The sequence below is a fragment of the Oryctolagus cuniculus genome, chromosome 11 (assembly GCF_051225735.1).
Source record: "Oryctolagus cuniculus isolate XC-2025 breed Fujian yellow rabbit chromosome 11, ASM5122573v1, whole genome shotgun sequence".
NCBI lineage: Eukaryota > Metazoa > Chordata > Mammalia > Lagomorpha > Leporidae > Oryctolagus > Oryctolagus cuniculus.
The window spans coordinates 52843940-52870778 of NC_142877.1; the positions used below are offsets into that span (position 1 = coordinate 52843940).

Sequence of the window (26839 nt, forward strand, 5' to 3'; positions counted from 1 at the left end):
GGCTCACTAGGCTAATCCTCCACCTGCAGCGCTGGCACCCTGGGTTCTAGTCCTGGTTAGAGCACTAGATTCTGTCCCAGTTGTCCTCCTCCAGTCCAGCTTTCTGCTGTGGCCCAGGAAGGCAGTGGAGGATGGCCCAAGTGCTTGGCCCTGCACCAGCATGGGAGAGTAAGAGGAAGCACCTGGCTCCTGGCTTAGGATTGGCGCAGCACACTGGCCATAGCAGCCATTTGGGGGGTGAACCAACGGAAGGAAGACCTTTCTCTCTGTCTCTCTCTCTCCCTCACTGTCTAACTCTGCCTGTCAAAAAAAAAAAAAAAAAAAAAAAAAAAAGTAAAAAGAAATCCTCCTGGGGCTGGTGCTGCAGGTTAAAGCCTCTGCCTGAAGGGCCGGCATCCCATATGGGCGCTGTTCAAATTCCAGCTGCCCCACTTCCAGTCCAGCTCTCTGCTATGGCCTGGGAAAGCAGAAGATGGCCCAAGTCCTTGTGCCTCTGCACCTGTGTGGGAGACCCAGAAAAAGCTCCTGGCTTCAGATCAGCCCAGCTCTGGCCATGGCGGTCATCTGGGCAGTGAACCAGCAGATGGAAGACCTCTCTCTCTCTCTCTCTCTGCCTCTCCCTGCCTCTCCTCTCTCTGTGTAACTCTGACTTTAAAGCAAAATAAATAAATCTTTAAAAGAAAAGAAAAGAAAACTTCCAGTATAGCATGAGAATAGCAAAAGAAGTGGTGATTCCATCCTTCCAGTAGCTCTTTTGTCTTACCATCAGTAAGCCAGACAGGGCAAATAAGATTTCAAATCAGGTCTTTTGATGGGTTTTGTCCTGCCTTGTAACTGATTGTTAGCAGAGTATTACTCTTTTCCCCTCAAAACTGTGCTAAAAAATCCCACTGCCAACTGGCCCCTTCGGGTTTTGCTTCTCTTGGAGCCCCCTAACCCCACCCCAGGCCACTCTGGCTGGAGGTTTCTGACTTAAATACCCTCAGTATTTACAGATATTTCAGTTGTACTGTAAGTAGCATGTTTTTCCAAAATATTCCTAAATATGTGCTATTTGAAGTAATTTGAAGAAATTTCTGAGATGGTTTCTAAACAGGATTCCTCATATCCTTTATGAATCTTGTCCAAAGGTAATATTAACAACAATTTTTTTTTCTTTAAAAATTTATTTCTGGGAAATGGCATGGTGGTAAAGCAGATTAAGCCACTGCCTATGATGCCAGAATCCCATATGGGTGCCAGTTCAGGTCCTGGTGGTTCTACTTCCAATCCAGCTCTCTGCTGATGCGCCTGGGAAAGCAATGGAAGATGGTCCAAGTGCTTAGGCTACTGCACCTACATGGGAGACCTGGAAGAAGCCGCCTGGCTCCTAGCTTCAGTCTGGCCCAACCCTGGCTGTTGTGGCCTTTGGAGACTGAACTAGTGGATGGAAAAATCTCTCTTTGCAATCTTCAAAAAAATAAATAAATCTTTCAAAAAATTTGATTTCCGGGGCTGCTCAGCAGAGTAAGCTGCCATTTGGATGCCAACATCTCATATTGGGGTGCTGATTTGAATCCTGTCTGCTCTACCTCTGATCCAGCTTCCTGCTAATGTGAATGGGAAGGCAGTGAATGAAGACCCAAGTATGTGGACTCTGCTACCTTCGTGGGAGACCTGGATGGATTTCCTACCTCCTGGCTTTGGCCTGGCCCAGCCCTAGCTGTTGGAGCCATTTTGGAAGTTAACCAGCAAATAGAATATAGAGATGAAATGTAACTGAAGTCGGGGACCTTTGCTCAAAATTTTGAGGGTTCTTGCTGTATATTAGATAAGAATTCTGAATATGGGCTGCTTATAAATGAAACAGGCAACATGGTAGAGTTTTTAGTATCTATTTAGTGAAATTTAGGGCTTTATTTAAGGGAGAAAGAAGTCTAGAAACTAAGTTGGGTCCATACCAGGCAAAGAGTAGGTTGGGAGCCACGTGGAGCAAGTGTGCAGTTAGGAGCGGTCACAAATAACGTATTGCAGGCAGGAAAGCAGACAGCAGCGGCCAGAAAGGAGAAGGCCCACTGTGTTCCAGGCCTTTATTTACTTCCAAAGGGGAGTGGTTATGTAGTCTAATTGGCAGGTGGGTGTACAGGTGAAGTCAGGTAGGGGCGTGAGATCTCGAAAGGATCAGAGCCAAGGTGTGGTCTTCAGCTCACAAATCTAATCGATTTAATCCTATCTGCCTGCCGATATCACAACTTTATTTCTTACCATTGGAGTTAGGTGAAGTTAGGCTTTCTTTTCGTGAAAAAACTATGAGTTATTAGATCAGTAAATATTGTTGATGGGAATTAAAAATTACTTTCTCCATAAAACTGAGGGGCACTTAAGTGCCAGTTCTTTGAAGTAATGTCTTGAATCTACTTGAGTCGTTGCTTTAAGTTTTCAAAAGGCACTGCTAGTGAGAAGACAAGTTAAGATGGCAGATTATTGCTTTCTCTTTTTGATGAGCTTATGATTTACGGTGCATGCAGATTTGGCATTTGTGCCCTGGCGTGCTGACTTGAGTAGACAACTCAGTGGCTCCCTTGCCTTTCAGATTGGTTGGGTTTGGCTGCCCAGCAGCATGAGCAGGAGCTCCAGAGACCCGGAGGAGGGTGAAGGAAGGCTATTTATTCTCCCAGATCATTCCCTGAGGGGTAACTGTTGAGCTGACTGTGGCCTTTGACCAGAGGCTGCAGCTGTCTGGAGGGTGCCCTCCACCTTGGATAAGGCAGAGATGCTTTGTCTGGATCACACTCTGAAACTCAGTTCTGCTGCTGTGAGTGCTGTTCTCGTGGTTTCCCGAGTCCCTGCCAGCACCTTTGGAAGTAGTCTCTTTATTAAATGCTACTCAGATTTCCTGCTGGGATCCCAACTGAAATAGCTGCTTTATGTATTTTAAATCAATATCCTAATTAGTGTGCCAGATAAACCCTAACAGCAGTTAGGCTAATTTGTTTTGGGCAATAACCGAGTGTTTGCAGAACTACCCTTTGTTTTCCTTGTACATTGTATCAGCTGGTGTGTTGTTAAAAGGGGAAAAAAACCTGTTAGATGACGTATAAGAGGCTAGTAATACTAGTAGTTCATTTTTATGTAGACTCCCCCAAAAGAAGTTGGTAGTATGATTCTGTAATAAATAATTATTGGTGTTTTTTTGTATCATTTCACTGTTCCTTAATATCCCTTTGGGTGAGGATAAATGGGAATATTCACATTTGGCTGATCTATAGGATTCTGAGATGGTTCTAGATAGGACCTTGGATATAGAGAATCACCATCTTCATATGCTGTGTCTGTTTTTAATTAACAAAGATAATTGGGGCCGGCGCCGCGGCTCAATAGGCTAATCCTCCGCCTGCTAATCCTCCTCCTGCGGCACCGGCACACCGGGTTCTAATCCCGGTTGGGGCACTGGTTCTGTCCCGGTTGCCCCTCTTCCAGGCCAGCTCTCTGCTGTGGCCCAGGAGTGCAGTGGCGGATGGCCCAAGTTCTTGGGCCCTGCACCTGCATGGGAGACCAGGAGAAGCACCTGGCTCCTGGCTTCGGATCAGCGCGCTGCGCCAGCCATAGTATGCTTGCTGCAGCGGCCATTGGAGGGTGAACCAACAGCAAAGGAAGACCTTTTTCTCTCTGTCTCTCTCTCTTTCACTGTCCATCCTGCCTGTCAAAAATAAATAAATAAATAAATCGGTGTTAGCCATATTATGCAATAATCTGGAAGACTCAAGTTTAAATACTGAGTTTTCCTAAGTGGAGCCTGATTTTTCATTTAAGCAACAGTCTAGAAACTGCCAGTATTAACAGAGGTTAAATTTAATTTAATTCTGGGCCAGCGCTGTGGCGTAGTGGGTAAAGCCACTGCCTGCAATGCTGGCATCTTATACGGACACCGGTTCAAGTCCTGGCTGCTCCACTTCCAATCCAGCTCTCTGCTGTGGCCTGGGAAAACGGTAGAGGGTGGCCCAAGTCCTTGGGCCCCTGCACCCGCGTGGGAGACCTGAAAGAAGCTCTGGCCGTTGCGGCCAATTGGGAAATGAACCAATGGATGGCAGATCTCTCTCTCTCTCTCTCTCTTTCTCTCTTTCTCTCTCTTTCTCTTTCTCTTTCTTTCTCTCTTTCTCTCCCTCTCTCTCTGCCTCTCCTTCTCTCTCTGTGTAACTCTGACTTTCAAATAAATAAATAAATCTTTTTTAAAAATCTAAATTAATTCAAGCTTCATTGGTAATTGGCAAGTATAGTTTCCCTTGAAATGACATAAGCTCTATTCATGTCCTCTTTTCCACTTTTAGTACCAAAGTGTTGTCATCAAATTTATAAATTATCGGTTTTCCCATAGCAACTAGGAGGCATTTTGAAACACAGGATAAAGACTAAGCTGTAAAAGGAGCTTTAATTAAAACACATCTATAATAATAGCCAAGGAATTTGGAAAGTGTACTAGAATGTTACTGTGGTGTTCTTTATAGTTATTTTCTCAAAATTTCCCTTACTTGCCTTTGTTGAAATTCTGATTCCCAAGCTGCTCCCAAATACAGTGCAGGGATCAGGAACAGTTATAGGACTCCCCGGGAGAGAGGCACACACGTCAGAGTGTGAACAGCACTCTGTCTCCTGGGAGTAAAGCAAAGTTGCTGAGGGTTAAAGCAGCAGTAATTTATTGATCACACAGTCACTGGTAAAGATTAAATCTGGGCCGGCGCTGCGGCTCAGTATGCTAATCCTCCGCCTTGCGGCGCTGGCACACCGGGTTCTAGTCCCGGTCAAGGCGCCGGATTCTGTCCTGGTTGCCCCTCTTCCAGGCCAGCTCTCTGCTGTGGCCAGGGAGTGCAGTGGAGGATGGCCCAAGTTCTTGGGCCCTGCACCCGCATGGGAGACCAGGAGAAGCACTTGGCTCCTGCCTTCAGATAGGCGTGGTGCGCCGGCTGCAGCGCGGCGGCCATTGGGGGGTGAACCAACGGCAAAGGAAGACCTTTCTCTCTGTCTCTCTCTCTCACTGTCCACTCTGCCTGTCAAAAAAAGATTAAATCTGTAGTTAGTCCTTCTCCAGTACAGCGAAACCTGGAACTTTCTTTGTAATTCATCATAGTGATTTGTTCATGTGTTGATTTTGTTTTTATAGTGCTTCATCAAGCACTACTTTGGGGATACAAACATGAATGTTATATCTATGGAATTCATAAAATATCAGGATTTAAAGTATAATACATTCTAGAAGTTGGAAATTACTTTTATGCCTCCATCCCCACTTATAATAAAGATTCCTTTTTCATTTATTTGAAAAGCAGAGTTACAGAGAGGAGGAGAAGGAGGAGAGAGAGAAGGAGAGAAAGATCGATCTTTCATCTGCTGGTTCACTCCTCAGATGGCTGCAACAGCCAGGGCTGGGCCAGGCTAAAGTCAGGAGCTCAGATCATTTTTTGGGTCTCCCATACTGGTGCAGAGGCCCAAATACTTGGGCCATTTTCCTCTGTTTTCTCAGGCACATTAGCAGGAAGCTGGTTCGGAAGTGGAACATCTCAGGCAGAGGCTTAACCTGCTGTACTACAGTGCCAGCCCTTATTTTCAGATTCTTTAGTGTTAAATTTTACCATGAGAAGCTATTTAATACTTGCCTTTTAAATTAAGGTGACATAATTAAGAAAGAAGCAAGGATTACAGGGTAGTGTAATACAGTTGATGCCTTTAGTGTTTTCCACAACCTATAATAGTTTCTATTAAAATCAAATTTTATTTTGTAATTTTAACTTAAAATATAGTTGTAAGTCACTTACTAGAATTTTCAAAATAGCAACTAAGTTGTTGTTAATTGTTTTATGGGAGAAAAATAGCTAGACTTAAGAGTATAGCCAGTTAGGGCCACTGCCCACAATGCCAGCATCCCATATGAGTATCTTTTCAAGTCCTGGCTCTCCATTTCTGATCCAGCTCCCTGCTAATGCACCTAGGAAAGCAGCAGAAGATGGCCCAAGTCGTTGGGCCCTGTACCCATGTGGGAGACCAGGAAAAAGTTTCTGGCTCCTTGCTCTGGCCTTGCCCAGCCCAGCCCAGCTGCTGTGGCTATCTGGGGAGTGAAGCAGTGGATGGAGGATCTCTTCTGTCTCTCCCTCTCCCTCTCCCTCTCCCTCTCCCTCTCCCTCTCCCTCTCCCTCTCCCTCTCCCTCTCCCTCTCCCTCTCCCTGTCTCTGTAACTGACTTTCAAATAAATAAATAAATCCTTAAACACACACACACAAGCCAGACTTGGCCCCTCCCTCCCAAGGATGGCTTGCATATTAGTTTTGGATCACACTGAATATATTTTTCCCTTCTTATTCTTTCAGATTCATCAGGATTCATTTTTGATTTACAGTCCAACACTGTCCTGGCTCAGGGAGGAGCTTTTGAGAACATGAAAGAGAAGGTAAGACTAGTGGCTACTAAATGGGAAAATCCAGGTGCTAATACAATCAGTGGTTATGCAAACTCATTGTAAAAGTGGAATTTAAACAGCAGACGGGCATCACTACCTGCCAAGTCACCACTATGAAGATTCCGAGCAATCAGGTCTTATTAAGTGCAAACATGATTTTCTTTGCGTATCTCCAAATATATTTATCCTAAATTTTCTTGAATAAGACATTTAATAATAATTAATGTTATATCAAGTATTATGTATATGGCTGAGTGTATATGTCATTTGGCAACATTCTTTAACATTCTGTCGTCTGAGTAAGACCTTCCCATGTACTTACAGAACATTCCTTTAAAAAAAATTATCTTATTTATGGACAAAGAGAGACTTGCCACCCTCTAGTTTGCTATGCGAATTCCTGGTTCCCAGGAATTCAACCCAGGCCTCCCATGTAGGTGGTAGGGAGGTGATAGGGACCCAACTACTTGAACCATTACCTCTACCTTCTAGGGTGTACATTCACAGGGAGCTAGAATTGAGAATGGAGCCCTGTGCCAACCAGGCACTCTAATATGGGATGTGGGCATCCCAAGTGGCATCTTTTTTTAAAAAAAATTTATTGATTTATTTTCACTTTATTTGAAAAAGGGACACAGAGGTAGACAAAGATTTTTCCATCAGTTGCTTCACTCCCCACATACAACACTTGGGGCTGGGTCAGGCCAAAGCCAGAAGCCAGGAACTCAATCTTGAGTATCTCATATGAAAAGCAGGGACCCAAGTACTCTACTGCCCAGGACATGCATTAACAGGAAGCTGGATCAGAAGTGGAGTACGTAAAATTTGAACCAGACAATCCAGTGTGGGATATGGGCGTCCCAAGTGGTAGACTTGATCACTAAGCATGCACATGTGCACATACACATATATACCCCAAGTAGAGTCTTAGCTGTGCACCAAACACCTGCCCCATGAAGAACATTCCTAAGTCCAGGAGACTTCAGAGCAAAAGAGAAATAGGTCTTTTAGTTATTCCTTTGGAAGAAAATAAGGGTTTCTAGTAATATAATCTATAACAAGCTATCTGGAGAAAAATGTAAAAGTTTTCTGTCTCATTGTTAAAAAGTATATTGTTAATTGTGAAGTTACACAGTAGTTCAATAATATAAACATTTTCACATTTAAGACTCTTCATTTTCACATTTAAGACACATCATAAGACTCTTAGCTTTATCCTTAAATCTGTAAGTTTTGCTTTAAGTTCATTTTTAAGGGAGTAATGGTAACTTTTTTTCTCATCTCAAAAATGTGTGAATTCACCCTCTTTGAATTGTATACTATATACCTTTCCACTTTTATGGTTTTAAACCTTATCATTGTACAATTAATTGTTAAACAAAGCATAGAAGGGTGGGAACCCAGGACTACTAAAAAAAGGACTTTAGTTGTAATACTGTCTCTGCTGCACCACTTCTTGTTCTTGTTCTTGTTCTTCTTCTTTTTTTTTTTTTTTTTTAAGATTTATTTTACTTATTTGAAGGGCAGAGTTACAAAGAGAGAAAGGAAGAGACAGAGGGAGGTCTTCCATCCACTGGTTCACTCTCCATATGGCCTCAACGCTGGGGCTGGGCCAGGCGGAAGCCAGGAGCCAACAGCTTCTTCTGGGTCTCCCACATGGGTGCAGGGCCCAAGCACTTGGGCCATCCTTCATTACTTTCCCAGGTGCACTAACAGGGAGCTGGACTAAGTTGAACAGCCAGGAATCAAACTGGCGCCCATTTGGGATACTTGGGGCGCAGGCGGAGGCTTTACCTGTTATGCCATAATGCCAGTCCCTAGTTATTACTTCTGAGGGTCACTTTTCTAAGCCTGTCTTTTCAAGTCTAAAAGACTGTTTTTTTGTTTTTTTTTTTAAGATTTATTTATTTTATTTGCAAGTCAGAGTTACACAGAGAGAGGAGAGGCAGAGAGAGAGATCTTCCATCCCATGGTTCACTCCCCAATTGACCGCAATTGCCGGAGCTGCACCGATCCAAAGCGAGGAGCCAGGAGCTTCTTCCGGGTGCAGAGGCCCAAGGACTTGGGCCATCTTCCACTGCTTTCCCAGGCCATAGCAGAGAGCTGGATCGGAAGTGGAGCAGCTGGATCTCGAACTGGCGCCCATATGGGATGCCGGCGCTTCAGGCCAGGGCGTAATCTGCTGCGCCACAATGCTGGCCCCAAGACTTTCTTTTTGAGCAATGTGACTGACTAGACAAGCTGAAAACATTCTTACCTAGAAATTCTGAATGAAAAACAACAAATATTTTAAGTGCGCAGCTGAACACAAGAAGTCAGGGAAGTTCGTAGGAACCAAAATGATGGAAGGGACTAAAACTAGAGATAAACCTGAGCTAGGTAACAAGTGGATTTTACCATATAGGGCCATGAAGCCCAAGGCTTTTCCTGGGTTAAGGATGGGCCTGGGTGGGGCCAAAACTGGAAGCTGAGAACTCCATCTAGATCTCCTGCATGAGTGGCAGGGTCCCAACCTCCTGAACTATTGCTTGCTTATCAGGGTGTACACTGCAGGGAGCTAGAATCAGGAGCAGGGCCAGGACTTGAATCCATTCACTTGGGATGTAGGCATCCCAAGTAGAATCTTAACCAGTATGCCAAATGTCCATCTTCCCACTGGCTTTTTTTCTTCTTCTTCTTCTTCTTCTTCTTCTTCTTCTTCTTCTTCTCTCTCTCTCTCTCTCTCTCTCTCTCTCTCTCTTTTGACAGGCAGAGTGGACAGTGAGAGAGAGAGACAGAGAAAAAGGTCTTCCTTTGCCTTTGCCGTTGGTTCACCCTCCAATGGCCTCGCGGCCGGCGTACCGCGCTGATCTGATGGCAGGAACCAGGTACTTATCCTGGTCTCCCATGGGGTGCAGGGCCAAAGCACCTGGGTCATCCTGCACTGCACTCCCTGGCCACAGCAGAGAGCTGGCCTGGAAGAGGGGCAACCGGGACAGAATCCGGCGCCCCGACCGGGACTAGAACCTGGTGTGCCGGCGCTGCAAGGCGGAGGATTAGCCTAGTGAGCTGCGGCGCCGGCCCCACTGACTTTTAATACAGTATTCTTATTATAGTAGAATATGTTTAGAAAGGTATGTTTAAAGGAAAAAATGAATTGTTAATCAGTAGTTTTATCATTAGTAGTAATGTTATATTATTATAGTATTGTCAGTAGTAATGTCATTTTATAAGAATTGTTAAGAAAACCAGTAATATTTATAAGATCAAAATGTGGGGCTGGCACTGTGGCATCCCTCCTGCAGTGCTAGCATCCCATATGAGTGCCAGTTTGAGACTCGGCTGCTCCACTTTTGATCCAGCTCTCTGCAATGGCTTGGGAAAGCAGTGGAAGATGGCCCAGGCCCTTGGGTCCCTGCATCCATGTGAAAGACCTGGAGGAAGCTCCTGGCTCCTGGCTTTGGATCAGAGCAACTCCAGCCATGGCAGCCATTTGGGGAGTGAATCAGTGGATGGAAGACTCTGCCTCTCCTTCTCTATCTGTGTAACTCTGACATTCAAATAAATAAATAAATCTTAAAAAAAGATCAAAATATGGCCAAGAGAATAGATGCATGTTTAAAATTAGATGAGAAATGGTCTTTTAATAGTATATGAGGAAACTTCAAATAATTTGTGGAAAGGGATGTTTATTTTGGTGCAAAAAATGTGACTTCCATGTGTAATGCTTTGATAATATAGTTTTGCAAATTTTATCTATGTAACTAATTTGTCTGAAAGAGACTGAGATCTCCGATTTGCTCATTTACTCCCCAAATACCCACAACAACCAGGACTAGACCAGGCTGAAGCCAGGAGCTGAGAACTCATTGTGGGTCTCCCATGTGGGTGGCAGGAACCCAAGTACTTGCTGTCACCTACTGCCTCCCAGGGTGCCCAGGAAGCCAGAATCAAGAGCAGAGCTGGGGCTGGCACCGTGGCTCAATAGGTTAAATCCTCCGCCTGTGTCGCCGGCACACCGGGTTCTAGTCCCGGTTGCCCCTCTTCCAGTCCAGCTCTCTGCTGTGGCCCAGGAGTGCAGTGGAGGATGGCCCAGGTGCTTGGGCCCTGCACCCGCATGGGAGACCAGGATAAGTACCTGGTTCCTGGCTTCGGATCAGCGCAGTGCGCCGGCTGCAGCACGCCAGCCGCAGTGGCCTTTGGGGGGTGAACCAACGGTAAAGGAAGACCTTTCTCTCTCTCTCTCTCACTGTCCACTCTGCCTGTCAAAAAAAATTTAAAAAAAAAAAAAAAAAAAAAAAAAAAAAAAAGAGCAGAGCTGGGACTTGAACCCAGCCACTGTGATACAGAATGTGGATGTCCCAAGAGACATTGTAGCTGCCATGCCAAATACCCATCTTGTAATAAATATTTTTCAATGTACTTTTTGAACACCCCTCATATGCATGGATTCCAGTGTTTCTTTGCACCAAAATAAACTTCTAAATTCCATTTTCCAAGATGTTTTGCAGTATCCTTGTATTTGAATTGAAGATGTCACTCTAGGGGCCGGTGCTGTGGCACAGTGGGGTAAAACCCTGGCCTGCAGCACCAGCATCCCAAATGGTTGCCGGTTCGAGTCCCAGCTTCTCCACTTCTAAACAGCTCCCTGCTAATGCACCTGGGAAAAGCAGTGGAAAATGGCCCAAGTGCTCTGGCCCCTGCACCCATATGTGAGACCCAGAAGATTCGGATTGGCACAGCTCTGACCATTGCAGCCATCTGGGGAGTGAACCAGCGAATAGAAAACCTCTCTTTCTGTCTCTACCAAAAAACTTTGGAAACAATGACTTCCTGGGCACAATAGGCATGCCTTGCTCTCAGATGTTGTTTTCTCTCTACCATTCCCTACAGAAAAGAATCAGAACTGCTTTAATTTTTCATAAAATGCAGTTAAGAAATAAAAATTATAAGAATTGGAAGGTTAGAAAAATCTCTTATTTGTAGACAATATAATTATTGAGAAAATCCAAGAAAGCAACAAATTAATAGAATTAATAAGAGTTTATCAAGGTTTCTGATATAAAATTGATATACAAAAGTGAAAATAATATATAGCTCTTATGAAATATGTTTTTGATCTAAAAAAATGTAAAATAACTTTAGACTAAGTTTGACAAAATTAATATAATTTAGACAGCAATATGGCTGTCCTGTTCTTCAAGAAGTCTATTAGTGGTTTTATATAACAGACACATTCTCTCACTGCTCACAGAGGCCTGATTTTTTTTAATTGCTGAAAGTGTTCTCACTACTGTTTTAGGCAGTGAGGACTCAGCAGCAGATAACCAAAGGAATATCCATTATACCATTGTTTATAGTAGCCAACAGTTGGAAATGGTACCAGTGTCCAACAAAGGAGAATGATTCATTGAGTATTCAGGGATCTTCAAAAAGTAAATGGAAAATGAGTATTTTTTTAAGATTTATTTATTTATTTATTTATTTATTTATTTGAAAGAGTTACACAAAGAGAGGAAAGGCAGAGAGAGAGAAAGAGGTCTTCCATCTGCTGGTTCACTTTCCAGATGGCCACAACGGCTGGAGCTGGGCTGATCCTAAGCCAGAAGCCAAGAGCTTCTTCTGGGTCTCCCATGCAGGTGAAGGGGCTCAAGGACTTGGGTCATCTTCTACTGCTTTCCCAGGCCATAGCAGAGAGCTGGATCAGAAGTGGAGCAGCTGAGATTCCAACCAACACCCATATGGGATTCTGGCACTCAAGGCAGCAGCTTTACCCACTGCACCAAGTGCCAGCCCCGAAAATGAATATTATTAAAAAACATGCATGGATTACAAAATTTTTTGCACCAAAATAAATTTTCTTTTTTGTTAATAAGATTTATTTATTTGAAAGTCAGGGTTATGGAGAGAGCAGGAGACAGAAATCTTCCATCTGGATGGTTTGCTCCCCAAATGGCCTCAATGGCAGGGGCTGGGCCAGGCTGAAGCCAGGAGCCATGAGATCCTTCCAGGTCTCCTATGTGGGTACAGGAGTCGAAGCACGTGGGCCATCTTCCACTGCTTCCCAGGCCATTAGCACGGAGCTAGATCAGAAGTGGAGCAGCTGGGACCTAAACTGAGGCCCGTATCGGTAACCTGCCATGCCGCAATGCTGGCACCCCCCTTTTTAATCATTTATGTATTTATTTATTTATTTATGCATGCATGTATGTATTTTAAAGGCAGAGTTACAGAGAGGGAGAGACAGAGAGAGAGAATCTTCCATCTGCTGGTTCAAGCCCCAGATGGCCATAACATCCAGGGCTGAGCCACATTGAACCACAGTTGCCACTGTGTCTCCCGCATGGGTGAAGGGCCCCAATAAACTTACTTTTAATTCTATTTTCTGTGAACCTTTGGAAGTCCTCTCATATCATGTAATGGAAATACTCTGCAGTGGTTAAATAAAAGGTATGTTTATGAACATGGAAAAAAAGTCTAGAAAATAATGCTATGTGAAAAAAGGAAATTGATGATAAACATTATGATATAATATATAATGCAACACAATAATAAATATTATCTATGGAAACATACATATGAAAATGCTAAATTTAATGTAGAAACTTCTGGAGAGAAGGAAAATGGAATCTATTAGATATTATTGGGGCTTCTTTTGCATTGTTTTGTCATATAGTGGATATTCATTATTTTATATGCCTGAAATAGTTTATAATAATTCAAATTACAAATTATCTCTAGAAATTACCTTTATACAGTTAAATTATATAAAGTGAAATATTTATGAAAAAGGCTATAGCAAAGTCTTTTTTTTTTTTTTTTGAGATTTATTTATTTATTTGAAAGTCAGAGTTACACAAAGAGAGAAGGAGAGGCAGAGAGAGAGGTCTTCCATCCATTGGTTCTCTCCCCAATTGGCCACAATGGTCAGAGCTGTGCCCATCCAAAACCAAAAGCCAGGAGCTTCCTCCGGGTCTTCCCATGCGGGTGGAGGGGCCCAAGGACTTGGCCATCTTCCACTGCTTTCCCAGGCCATAGCAGAGAGTTGGATCGGAAGTGGGGCAGCCAGGTCTCAAACCGGTGCCCATATGAGATGCTGGCACCGCAGATGGCAGCTTTGCTCACTATGCCACAGCACCGGCCCCAGCAAAGTCTTAAGTTGCTGGTGGTGGTTCATTCAACTTTTTACCTTGCCTTATAGTATGCTAAAAATGAAGAAATGTTCATGCTGAATTAATACTGATAACCTAAATTAAATCACCCTTTCTGGATACAGAATCTAGTATGTACCTTCATTTCTAGAAATGTTCTGTTTTCCTAAGTTTTGAGAATAATTCTCCTGTGCTCTTACCACTCATCTGTTGATCATCCCTGGTGAAATGATTGTATGTACTCTCACTGACATGAAGGAGTGATACATACTATTAAAGATAAAATGTCACTTTCTGTTACTCTTGTAATAGGCCTCAGCCTTCTCATGACCTACTGATGTTAGAATAGAATGACCCTGTCATCTTTTCCAGATAAATGCAGTGCGTGCAATTGTTCCAAATAAGAGCAACAATGAAATCATACTGGTTTTGCAGCACTTTGATAACTGTGTGGACAAAACAGTGCAAGCATTCATGGAAGGTAATCCTGCTTCAATTTTTTTTAATAAATTTGTATTTATTCAAATAGAAATTGCTTCAGATTTTAAGAACATTCAGCAATTCAGTGTTTGACAGACAGTACAGTAGAACACAGGATAAAATCACATACTGTGATGTATTTTTTTAAAGATTTATTTATTTATTTGCAAGTCAGAGTTACACAGAGACAGAGAGAGAGAGAGAGAGAGAGAGAGAGGTCTTCATCCTCTGGTTCACTGCCCAGCTGGCCGCAATGGCTGGAGCTGCACCGATCTGGAGCCAGGAGCTTCTTCTGGGTCTCCTTTGTGGGTACAGGGACCCAAGGACTTGGGCCATCTTCTACTGCTTTCCCAGGCCACAACACAGCTGGATCAGAAGTGGAGCAGCCGGGTCTTGAACCGGTGCCCATATGGGATGCCGGCGCTTCAGGCCAGGGCGTTAACCCACTGCGCCATAGTGTCGGCCCCCCCTGTAATGTATTTTTTAGTGAATTAAATAATTTTTTTGAGGCATAGAAAGAGATATATATTTAGAGAGAGCTCCCCTTCAGGGGTCCACTCTTCAGATGCAAGGGAGCTGGAAACTTGATCCAGGTCTCCCCCATGTGTGGCAGGGACCTGCTGCCCTCCAGGGTACACAGTAGGGGGACGCTGGGCACTAGAGTGTAGCAGGGACTTACCCCAGGCATGCCAATGCAGGACACGAATATCTAACTGGTATCTCAGCCACTGTGCCAAGTACCTTACTCATGACAGTTTTTGAAATACAAGATACTTCGGGGCCGGCGCCGTGGCTTCAGTACCTGGGGTTCTAGTCCCGGTTGGGGCTCCGGGTTCTGTCCCAGTTGCTCCTCTTCCAGTCCAGCTCTTTGCTGTGGCACGGGAGGGCAGTGGAGGATGGCCCAAGTGCTTGAGCCCTGCACCCACATGGGAGACCAGGAGGAAGCATCTGGCTCCTGGCTTTGGATCGGCTCAGCGTGCTGGCCGGCTGTAGTGGCCATTTGGGGGGTGAACCAACGAAAGGAAGACCTTTCTCTCTGTCTCTCTCTCTCTCACTGTCTAACTCTGCCTGTCAAAAAAAGAAAAAGAAAAAAGAAATACAAGATACTTCTTTCAGCCCTAGAAGCAAGTCATTCATAAACTATATGACATCTGAAGAAAGAGACAAGTTGAGAAAGCTCTGTCATTTTACCCAAAATGTTCTATAATGATATTTAAGAAGAAACCATGTTGGAGTTGGGTTGAGTAAGAATTTAAGAGACTCAGTAACAAAACAGTGACTTAGAGGCCCAGCAGCAGATGGCAAATTTAAGGACTCAGCATTCTCTTCCAGGCTCCAGTATCATTTGGTTTGGTGTTGTCAAGTGCTCAGGTGTGTGGTGTAGGTGTGACTTTCCTTATCTAACATAGCGGAGAATGACAGTTTAGACAAACCTTCAAATTTCTAAAGTTGAGGAATGTTTCATAAACTTCTACATGAAATTATCACATCAGTGTACAGTGATGTCAGGTTAGGTCTCCGTGTTTCCATTTTCCTGAACTTGCAAGTTCAGGTCTGAATACTGTATAAAGTATTTTCTTCATCTCTGTTCTTTGCATTAGTTTGAGTCTAGTTAGTGTACAGTTTTCTCCAAAACAACATAGCCACCTGGAGAGGAGGTGTTGGCATGTTCGGGCTGACACCTGTACTTGCATTCAGCCTCGGAGCTACAAATGAAAGAATCTTCCAAGCGGCCTGGCTACTTAGGTTTCTTCTTGGAAGAACTTCCTGGGGAAAGTACATGGGGAAGGTGCAGCTAAATAGGCAGGAATTCAAAAGGGTATGCATGTATAACGTAGTTATGTCACCCCATTACTTCAGAGAGTTGATCCTTAATTTTCCTATTGGGTGTTTTTCAAATTCTCCCAACAATCACAAAATTCAGGGACATTAACCCCTGCTTAACTGTGTGGATTGTTTCCCTTCTAGGTAGTGCCAGTGAAGTACTGAAGGAGTGGACAGTGACGGGCAAGAAAAAGGTAAAAGTGAATCATACTTAAAAGCAGGATGTTTAAGAACTTAGAACTACCAAAATATTTGAAAGAAAAGGTTTGCAGACACATCTTCAGTTCACCTGGTTAGTAAGCTGTCCTCTTTGACGTGGGAGCACAGCTGAGGCTCATCAGGTGCCGTATGGTGTATGCTTGTTTGCTCATCTCTAGAATAGAAAAATAATACTAATATAATACCTAACGTATGTATTAGTTCTCATTCCTTTCTCCTTTCTCACTTTAAACCAAAATGCCTTTTCCAGTGGATACTAGCTGGTCTCAGAATTCTTCCCACAGCTGTTTCTCCATGTGGCCCTGTTAGGATTTGCTCGACAGATGGATTTCAATCTCTAAAGATGCTTTGGGGTGTTCCTTTCCTGCTTTAGGTTAGTACTAGAGTTTGGAAATGCTTTTCTGGTGGCTCTAGATGACTTCATTAGAAGTTCTCTGGGATCTTGACCAAACCAGGCTTGGCCTCAGTGACCCCTGAGAATTTTTTTCCAAGAGGGAAACAGAATACCACTGCAGATTGTCCTACAGCTCCCCAAATCGCTAGCTGTGAATTTATCTAACTTCTTTCCACTTCTTCACCCAACATAAATAACTCTTGAGTGTTCTGAACACACCTGTTTCTTAACTTACTGGCCCAGGATTATAAGTTATTAGTGATATAGGATTTGCATGAAGCTGGCAAAGTATATGTGTTAGAGACATACAGATATCTTAGAATTTGGGGAAATAAAACTGGCTTTACTGTGGCAATCCCAAATGCTCAAGTGCAGTCCACTTAGTTTTTGTATTAGTCCACAGGATGTGAGCAAGTACTGAGGTAGTTACTGTACTCAGGGGACAATGACATGAAAATTTAGTCTGCATGGGAGAAAGGATTTAAGCAAAAGAAAGATGAGAGCTATTTGGAGAAGAAAATTGTATCTAGGGTTCAGTAGTCCTGCTGGATAGGGCCACAGAAAAGGGGGAAATGGGTTCAGTTCAATGTTAGGACTAAAAGTGAATACTGCCGACAGAGGTGTGGATTGACAGAACAAAAAGTAAAGGTTGTTTCTTGTTTGCTTGCCTTTAATTTTGCTTTTTGTGTAGGTGACATATTCGTATGGTTCAAAATTGAAAGGTACGAAAGTTAATGCAGTGTAATACCTTTATCCTGTCCTATTCTCTCCAACCATTTGGTTCCCTACCCTAGAAGCAAACAGTATTTATCAATTTTCTTGTGCATCTCCCAGGATATTTTATTCATATTTAAGCAAATACAAATATTTATTCTCCTTCTTGCCTGCTGTGCACTTGTGTGTGGTTTTCAAAAAAATTTTTTTGCACCAAAATACAACATCTTTTAATTCTATTTTCCATGAACATTTTGAAGTACCCTCATAAATTGCAGCTTATTCCAAACCTCAGTGTTTTGTGGATGTATAGTCTTCCTGTTTAGATTACTGTAACCAGTCCTCTATTGATCACTGATCATCAGTTGGGTTGTTCCCATTCCTTTACTGTTAATAAAGTACTGCAGTGGATAATGTGTGTGTGTGTGTGTGCGTGTGTGTGTAAATATACATGTATAAAATTTTGTACCTGTGTTAGCCACACCTGGAATAAATTCCTAGAATTAGAGTTGCTGGTGAAGGGATATGTGCATTTGTAATTTTAGTAACTTGATTGACAGAAGACAGTAACACTTTATATTCCTACCAGTAATATATGAAAATGTCCCTTTCTGTATACCCTCATCCCTAAAGTGGTACCATACTTTTTTTTTTACTTTTGCTAATCTATACGAGGTGAAAAATAATAGTGCAGTGCAGTTTTGATTTGTTTGTCTCTTATGAGACTGAGGTTGTGCTTTATTTCATGTTTTACAGCTTATACCACTTTTTTTGTTGTTTTTTTGTTTGATTTTTAGTTAGAGCTGCATATATATTTAGCTCCTTGAATATAAGTTACACAATTTTTTTCACACTTTATAAGTTACCTTTTGATTTTGCTTAAGGTAAATTTTACCATGAAAAAATATTTTATGTGTTTGTATCCAGAATGTAGGATTTTACATAATAAAATTTTATTTTAAGCATATGCCACAATTTTTCATCATACACAAAAATAATTTCAATTCCTGGAAGAACATACGAGATATTGTAACATTAGTTGCCTTTGGGTAGCTAGAATTATCATTCTGGGTTGTGGGCGGGGTTTCTTTTTCTTTTTTTTTTTCCTTTCAAATCTTTAATAACCTTAGAACAAAAAGAAGAAAAGCAAACCAAAGCCTACAGCAGAAGCAAGCAACAGCATGCCAGATCCCAGCAAATCTGCTTCCACTCACGAGGAGCAGTCTGCACCTTCCTCAGAAAAAGGCGGTGTTAATGGTTACCACGTCAACGGTGCCACCAATGACACTGAGTCGGCAGACTCACTCAGTGAGGGTCTGGAGACACTTTCGCTGGATGCTAGAGAGCTGGAGGATCCTGAGTCGGCCATGCCAGATACACTGGATAGAACAGGTGAGTTAATTAAAATTGCATTCATTTGTGGTGTAGCGAATAAAGCTACCACCTGTGACACCAGCAGCCCATATGGGTGCCAGTTCATGTCCTGGCTGCTCCAGTTCTTCCTTCCTGCCTGCCTTCCTTCCATCCATTTATTTATACAGCAGAGTTACAGAAAGAATGAGAGAGAGAGGTCTTCCATCTCTGGTTCACTCCCCAAATGACCACAACAGCCATGCTCCACTTCTGATCCCTGCTCCCTACTAATGGCCTAGAAAAAGCAGCAAAAAATGGCCCACGTGCTTGGGCCCTGCCAAGGAGCCCGGTGAAGCTCCTAGCATTGGCCTGGCTCAGCCTTGGCTGTTGCAGCCCCTTGGGGACTGAACCAGTGGATGGAAGACCTTTATCTCTTTTTCTACCTCTGTGTAACTGTGATTTTAAAATAAATAGGTGAATCTAAAAATAAAGTTGCATTCACTTGAAAACACAGAGGCCTCCTGGTTGAGAAAGCAATCAATAAATCTAGTTAGTCCTTTACTTTTTCTTTCCTTCCTTCCCTCCTTCTTTCTCTCCCTCCTTTCCTCCATCTCTCTTTTTCTGGTTTGTTTTGTTTCTTATTTTCACAGAGGGAAAGAGAGCTCCTATCCACTGGTTCACTCCCCAGAGGCCCACAGTGTCTGTGGCTAGGCCATGTTGAAGCTGAGATCTAGGAACTCCATCAGCATCTCCCACATGGTGACAAGATAAGAAAGCAGAGTCAGGAGCCTGGGGCGGGGCTCAGTTCCAGGCACTCTGATGCTGGTGTCTCAACCACTAGGCTAATCACCTGTTCCTGGCCTTTCACTTCTCAGTTTTCTTGTGTGTTTGTTTTATTTTTAACCTTTCATGTGGAAAAATTCATGTTTTATAATTGTCAAAGGCCTAGAAATGTAATTTTTGTTCTGTTGTCTCATATTTTTGCTGTAATCTAAATCAGTCTTATGAAAACCTTGTAACATCATAAGCACAGGAGTACTTCTGGAGACAGCAGAAGACTCTAAGATGTGTATGTATTTTTTAATTGTAGACTTCTTAAGGAAAATGATGATGGAATAGTTAATTTTGTTATTCTAAGACCCCGAATGGTGAGGAATATTTAATAACTGTTAAACTAATAAATCTCAGCTTTCATAAGAACTAGACTGTTGATTTTTACAGATCCACATTTTGTTTTCTGATAAAGAGGTAATAACAATATGAGTTAGTTGTAAATTCACGTGTCTTGTACATTTTTTGTTTGCCAGCCATTTTGTTGAGGACTGGGTAGACACTGGGAATGTCTGGCTTTAAACGTTACTTGTTAATCCAGTTCCTTGTGCCTGGTTGCACCTGGCTTTATAAATGTGATTCCAGGGTAAAAATTATGCTGCGCTTTTTTGATGTTCCTTTATTAACTAGTTCACACACATAAAAAAGAAAAATATTGCACCTACCCTGACCTCAGATAAGCCAATGATGACTAGTGGCTTCTATTTTTTTCTGAGATAGCTTTCTTCTTATTTCTTTTCTCTTTCTCTACCCCATGAAGCTTTTATGATTCTTTTTTCCCTGAAACAGTGTGAAGCTCCTTTTTGTTCAACATAACTTAAGGAATCCAGAGAAATTGGTGGTGCTGTTTCTGCTATCTTGTGCCAGAGCTACATAGTGCAAGCTAGAAGGAAGCTCTGAGATACAGGAGTGAGCTCATTGTGTGAATGTGGGTCGGCCACATGCTTGGCTTTTCTTCCTTCGGGTGCCTAGCAGGGCTAAGCCAGAAACTACCAACAGCCACACCGTGCTGATTTTGATCTCAGTTCTGCGCTGTCACAATTATTAAGAGACATGGTTTTACTTGTTTGTGTGCTTAACTGTTGAGTTGACTCACCCCTTCATTATGCTCTAAAACACTGTCCTTTTCCTTGGACAGGATCCATGCTGGAGAATGGGGTCTCTGATTCTGAGTGCAAGCCTTTGATCCTGCACCCCACTCAGAGCTCTCAGCAGGCCAAGAATGCTGCCAGAGGTGCCTCCAGATCCACCAGCGGGCCTCAGGTTTCAGCTCTGGGGATGGAAGATGTTCCAGTTTCTTCCACCAGTAAAAAGCTGGGTAAGTCAGAGACCTCCGTAAGAAAGAATAAAAAACCTGTGGTTTTGTCTAAAAAGGGCAGATTTCCTGTTGTCCCTGATAAGGTTTCAGAAGGGTATCAGGTACCTTTTCTGTTTTCCAGGCAGTGACTCCCTACCCCTCCTGCCTCTGTATACCCAGCTGGAGTGTGTACGGAATAGTCTTGTTACAGCTACAGGGTAGTTGTGAGTTAGAAGTCAAACTCTCCTGTGAGGATGACTCTCCGGTTAAGACAGCCTGTTTACTTTATTTGCTTTACTGCAATGTTTGTGCTGTTTCCTTCATTTTTATTTCCAGTTCATTGAACTAGTAAGAAGTCTCCCATCTCTAACATGACTTTTTTAAAAAAAAAATATTTATTTATTTGAAAGTCAGAGTTACAAAGAGAGAGGGAGAGACAAAAAAGGAGAGATCTTCCATCCACTGGTTCACTCCTCAGATGACTGCAACAGCTCAGGCGGGGCCAGACTGAAGCCAGGAGCTTCTTCCCAAGTAGGTGGCAGGGACCCAAACACTTAGGCCATCTTCCACTGCTCTTCCCAGGCCATTAGCAGGGAGCTGGATCAGAAGTAGAGGGACACAAACCAGTGCCCATTTGGGATGCTGGCATCACAGGTGGCTTAACTGCTATGCCACAGTACTGGCCCCTGACGTGACTTTTTTTTTTTTTTTAAGATTTATTTATTTATTTATTTGAGAGGCAGAGTTAGAGAGAGGGAGAGACAGAGAGTGAAAGATCTTCCATCTGCTGGTTCACTCCCCAAATGGCCACAACGGTTGGAGCTGGGCTAGTCAGGAGCCAAGAGCTACTTCCCTGTCTCTATGTGGGTATAGGGGCCCAAACTCTTGGGCCATCCTCTGCTGCTTTCCCAGGCCATTAGCAGGGATCTGGGTCAGAAGTGGAGCAGCCAGGACTTGAACCAGTGCCCACATGGGATGCCTGTGTAGCAGGCTGTGGCTTTACCTTTTTTAGTGACTTTTCAAAGAGATATTTTTACAACCACATGTTCTCACTGATGTCTAACAGACTATAGGTTTTAAAAAGATCATTTTCTAAGTGCTTAACATTGGCTAATGGTAGCTCTTTGTTGTTGTTTAAGATTTATTGATTTATTTGAAAGGCAGAGAGACAGAGATCTTCCATCTACTGGTTCATTCCCCAAAGCCCACAACAGTCAGGGCTGGACCATGCCAAAGCCAGGAGCCAGGTCTCCCACATGGGTGTCAGGAACTCAAGTACTTGATTGAGCCATCGCCTGCTGCCTCCCAGGCGCCTAGCAGGAAGCTGGATCCGAGGCAGAGTAGCCAGGCCTCCAACTGGCACTCCAGTATGGGACGTAGGCATCACACGCAGTGGCTTAACCTGCTGTGCCCCACACCAGCTCTGCCTTGTTTTTTTTTAAATAATAGTATTCATTTAAATAAAAGCCAATAATTAAATAGAGATTAATAGTCTCTCTGAGTTTCATACATATAAGTGTGGTGATCTGCTCCTCTTCACTGAGCAAATGAAACAGAAATGTAAAGAACACTTGTAACCTGCGGCTCTTTATTGAATTATTTAACCCACCTGAGCTAAATTTTAATTAGTGAACCTATCCTATACTAACCCTCAGCTTGTAGCAGACCAGCAAGCCTGAAAATACCTAGTCAAGCAAAAATAAAAGGAAGGATAATCACAAGGCTTGAAAGCCTTTAGGCCACTTATGAAAGAAGTCAAGTTGGTGTAAGGAAGAATTTAAATTTAAAACTTGATAAGGTGCATCTTTTCATAATTGTGGGCTTTTTAGACCTGAGCTTCCAACAGTTGTATGGATAACTTTGGCATCAGTGAATAGAAAGGTAGAAAACTGAGAAACTGGTTAAAATGTGTTAGGAAGTAAATGTGTTTCACCTTTTGCAATGCTGTCTTTTCCACATACCATATAGTGCTTAAGGGCTACACTATAGAATGAGAACTTTATAACTCCATAGGGAGGATTATTCTATTAAATTCTGTTGTCTAGAGAGTTTTGACAGTTTGGGACATATTCATATAATTTGTTGCTGTTGTTAAAGTCTTTTTTTCTGTGTGTTACATTTCATTTTGGGTAATTTTTAAATTACTATCTTCAAATTCATTAATTTTTTTCCCATTTGGTGTTTCTGGTCTACTATTAAAATCCATGTGGTGTGTTTTTCATTTGAGATACTGTTTGCTTTCTCTCTGGATCCCGTTTGGCGTCTTGTGAACTATCTTCTCCGTCTTTCCTTAACAGGCTGAGGCTGCCCTCTGCCTTCTTAAACATATGGTATTTTTAACTATGGTTTTGATTTTTTATCTTCTTAATTCTGTTATCTGCGTCATTTTTTTTTAAAGATTTATTTATTTATTTGAAAGGCAAAATTACAGAGAGGCAGAGACAGAGTGAGGTCTTCGATCCGCTGGTTCACTCCCCAGATGGCTGCAACGCCCAGGGCTGTGCCAGTCCAAAGCCAGGAGCCAGGAACTTCTTCCAGGTCTCCCACATGGCTGCAGGTGCCCAAGGACTTGGGTCATCTTCTACTGCTTTCCCATGCCATAGCAGAGAGCTGGATCAGAAGTGAAGCAGCCAGGACTCAAACCAGCACCCATGTGGGATGCCGGCACTGCAGGCGGTGGCTGTACCTGCTACACCACAGTGCCAGCCCCCATATGTGTCATATCTACATGTTTCTGCTGGGTTGATTTTTCAGTATGGATCATATTTTTCCATTTATTTTCTTGATAATTTTTTGTTGGCTATGAATTTTGCTTTGTTTGTTGTTAAATATTTTTATTTATCTTAAAGGCAGAGAGAAGAGACAGACAGAGATCTTCCATCCACTGGTTCACTTCCTAAATGCCCACAACAGTCAGGGCTGGGCCAGGCGAAAACCAGGAGCCTGGAACTCTATATGGGTTTCCTGTGTGGGTGGGAGGGACCCAAGTACTTGAGCTATCTTGCTTCCTCCCAGGGTGCACATCTACAGGAAGCTGGAATTGTAAATGAAGCTGAGGCTCAAAGCCAGGCACTCTGGTATTGGATGTGGGCATTCCGAGTCATGTCTTAAGCACTGTGCCAAATGCCCACCTTTAAAATTTCTTTAAATATTCTTGTGATTTACTCTTGGACTCCATTTTATGAGAACAGTTTGGGACTTGCCTTTAAGGTTTGTTCAGTGGAATTAGAGAGGCTAAGTTTGCCTGACTACTGAGGCAGTACCCTTTGTGGTGCCCCACTGTTGGGGGGTCTTTATGCTCTGGCTGGTGTGACACAGATCCCTGGCCTGGGTGAGCTCTGTAAATTCTCTTGCCTGTTCCTTTCCAGTGGTTCTCTCCCGTTTGAGTACTACAAATACTAGAATCTTCAGTAGGTCTCTGTGCAGAGTTCTCATCTTTCTATAGCTCTCTGCAGGACTCTGTCTGCCTTGGCTCTGCGTGCTCTGTCTGTCCCCAGGATTCAATGAGACTGTCAGGTTCACTTCAGGATTTTTTGTTTGCCTTGCAGCTTGGAGAGGCTCTTGAAGCAGTAGGTTGGGGCAGTTGCCTCATTCATTTATTTGTTTTCTTAGAGGAAAAGTGCTAAGTGTTGTCCATTGTCTGAAAACCAGTTTCATATATTGTATGTGTATGTTTCAGTTGTTTAAGAGAGGAGGATAAATCCAACTTTTGTTCCTGCATCTTGACCAGGATGCTTATTTTTTTGAAAACCTATGGAGATGTCAGATTTTTGTGAGGAGGGTGGTCACTGAGGAAGCAGTCATATTCCATGTGGCATTCCACTTCAACTGTCAGATTGTGTTCTTTCTTATTAATTCTTGAGTTTTTTTCCCAAGGTTCCAATATTGAAAAATCAGTAAAAGACCTCCAGCGCTGCACAGTATCTCTTGCGCGATATCGAGTTGTAGTTAAAGAAGAGATGGATGCTTCCATTAAGAAAATGAAGCAAGCTTTTGCTGAATTGCAGAGCTGGTAAGTTAAACTGCAGTTGATAACAGTAACACAAAAATGATCGTTTATAAAGATGGCTAGCCATTCATCAAGTCATTTAATTCCCAGTTTCAAACGACTCTTCATAGTGGAGACAGGTCTGAATCCTGTGAAATATCTAGCTTTCAGCTTCTCTTTTTTTTTTAGACTTTCTAGGTTGTTGTTGTTATTCACTGACTTATTTTTGTTTTATTTGAAAGGCAGAAAAAGACAGGAACATATAGAGGGAGGTTGTTTCCTTCCTCTAGTTCACTCCCTAAATGCCTGCAACAGCCAAGGAGCCTAGAGCTCCCTCCAGGTCTCCCACATGGGTGGCAGGGACCCAAATACTTGAGCCATTACCTGTTGCCTCCCATGATGTCTATTAGCAGGAAGCTGGATTGGAAGTGGAGGAGCCAGGACTTGAACCAGGCACCTATGAGATGTGGGATACAGGTATCCCAAGCAGTGACTTAAGTGCTAGGCAAAATACCTGCCCCTTTCTGTTTGTTCTTTCTTTCTCTCTCTCTCTCTCTCTCTCTCTCCCTCTCTCCTTTTTTTTTTCTTTTTTTTTTTGATTTTTTGGTCACAACGTGGGAATGAGTGGTACAGAGAACACATGAAACTTTAGAAATGAGTATAATTTGGAAAGGACAAATAATTATAGAGTAGATAATACAGTCTTTACTTTAGGGTCTTTTTTTAATCGGGGGTCCATAACAAATGACATGATATTTTGTTTTAAGATGTATGTATAGATGTATTTGAAAGGCAAAGTGACAGAGAGAGAAGTCCGAGAAAGAGATCTTCCATCTGCTGGTTCACTCCCCAGATGCCAACAACAGCCAGGAGCCAGGAACTCTGTCCAGATCTCCCATGTGGGTGGCAAGGACCCAATAACTTGGGCCATCATTTGTTGTCCCCTAGGCACATTAGCAGGAAGCTGGACTGGAAGCAGAGATGGGACTCCATCCCAGGCACTCCAGGATGAGAGGCAGGCATCCCAGGTGCTGATTAACGTACTCTGTCACAGCGCCCACCTTGTGACATTTTTAACAATTACAAAGTAGGAAAGAGGTAGCTTTGCCTTCCTGCGTCCTTTCAGCCCTCCTAATGCCCCTCACCCCAGAGGTCTCTTCTGTGCTCTATCATTAACCATTGATTTACTTTTTTTTTTTTTTTTTTTTTTTGACAGGCAGAGTAGACAGTGAGAGAGAGAGACAGAGAGAAAGGTCTTCCTTTGCCGTTGGTTCACCCTCCAATGGCCGCCGCGGCCGGCGCGCTGCGGCCGGCGCATCGCGCTGATCCGATGGCAGGAGCCAGGTACTTATCCTGGTCTCCCATGCAGGTGCAGGGCCAAGGACTTGGACCATCCTCCACTGCATTCCTGGGCCACAGCAGAGAGCTGACCTGGAAGAGGGGCAACTGGGACAGAATCCGGTGCCCCGACCGGAACTAGAACCTGGTGTGCTGGCGCCGCAAGGCGGAGGATTAGCCTATTAAGCCACGGCACCGGCCCTGAAAATACTTTTTAAAATTTTCTGCTGGACTTCTCAGAGGCTTTAAAGTTGTTTTTTATTTATTTTCATTTATTTGAAAGAGAGAGAAAGAGGTCTTCCATCTACTGATTCATTCCCAAATGCCTGCAAGAGCTGGGACTGGGCCAGACTAAAGCCAGGGTCCCAGAACTCTATCCAGGTCTCCTACGTTAATGGATGGTGAACCAAGTACTTGAGCCATCACCTGCTGCTTCTTCCCAGGGTGTGCATTAGCTGAGGTGAGAGAGCTTGAATCCCCATGCTCCTATATGGATTGCAGATAACAAATAGCAGTTTAACCACTGCCCCACAATACCACCTTTCAGTGCCTTTTTAATGCTAATGTACATCATGAATTGTATAGAAAGCTATATTATGGGTGTTTCTCAAATGTATTTGACTATAGAATCTTTTTTTTTTTTTTTTTTTTTTTTTTGACAGGCAGAGTGGACAGTGAGAGAGACAGAGAGAAAGGTCTTCCTTTGCCGTTGGTTCACCCTCCAATGGCCGCTGCGGCCGGTGCGCTGCGGCCGGCGCACCGCGCTGATCCGATGCCAGGAGCCAGGTGCTTTTCCTGGTCTCCCATGGGGTGCAGGGCCCAAGCACCTGGGCCATCCTCCACT

General features: G+C 43.2%; 1 protein-coding gene across 12 annotated transcripts in view; it reads left to right on the forward strand.

Annotated features, from left to right (window-relative positions):
* The window catches only part of SPATS2 (spermatogenesis associated serine rich 2), a 137625-nt gene that overhangs the window by 85875 nt on the left and 24911 nt on the right, over positions 1-26839 (forward strand). For all 12 annotated transcript variants that reach the window (XR_016216718.1, XR_016216717.1, XM_051845440.3 and 9 more), the window contains 6 exons: positions 6339-6418; positions 13930-14038; positions 16006-16055; positions 18319-18580; positions 20511-20690; positions 24546-24681. Coding sequence is in view for 10 of the 12 variants with exons in the window: in XM_051845440.3 (XP_051701400.1) it covers positions 6339-6418; positions 13930-14038; positions 16006-16055; positions 18319-18580; positions 20511-20690; positions 24546-24681 (817 nt within the window). In the remaining 2 variants the exon portion in view is untranslated. The remainder of the gene's footprint in view (positions 1-6338; positions 6419-13929; positions 14039-16005; positions 16056-18318; positions 18581-20510; positions 20691-24545; positions 24682-26839) is intronic.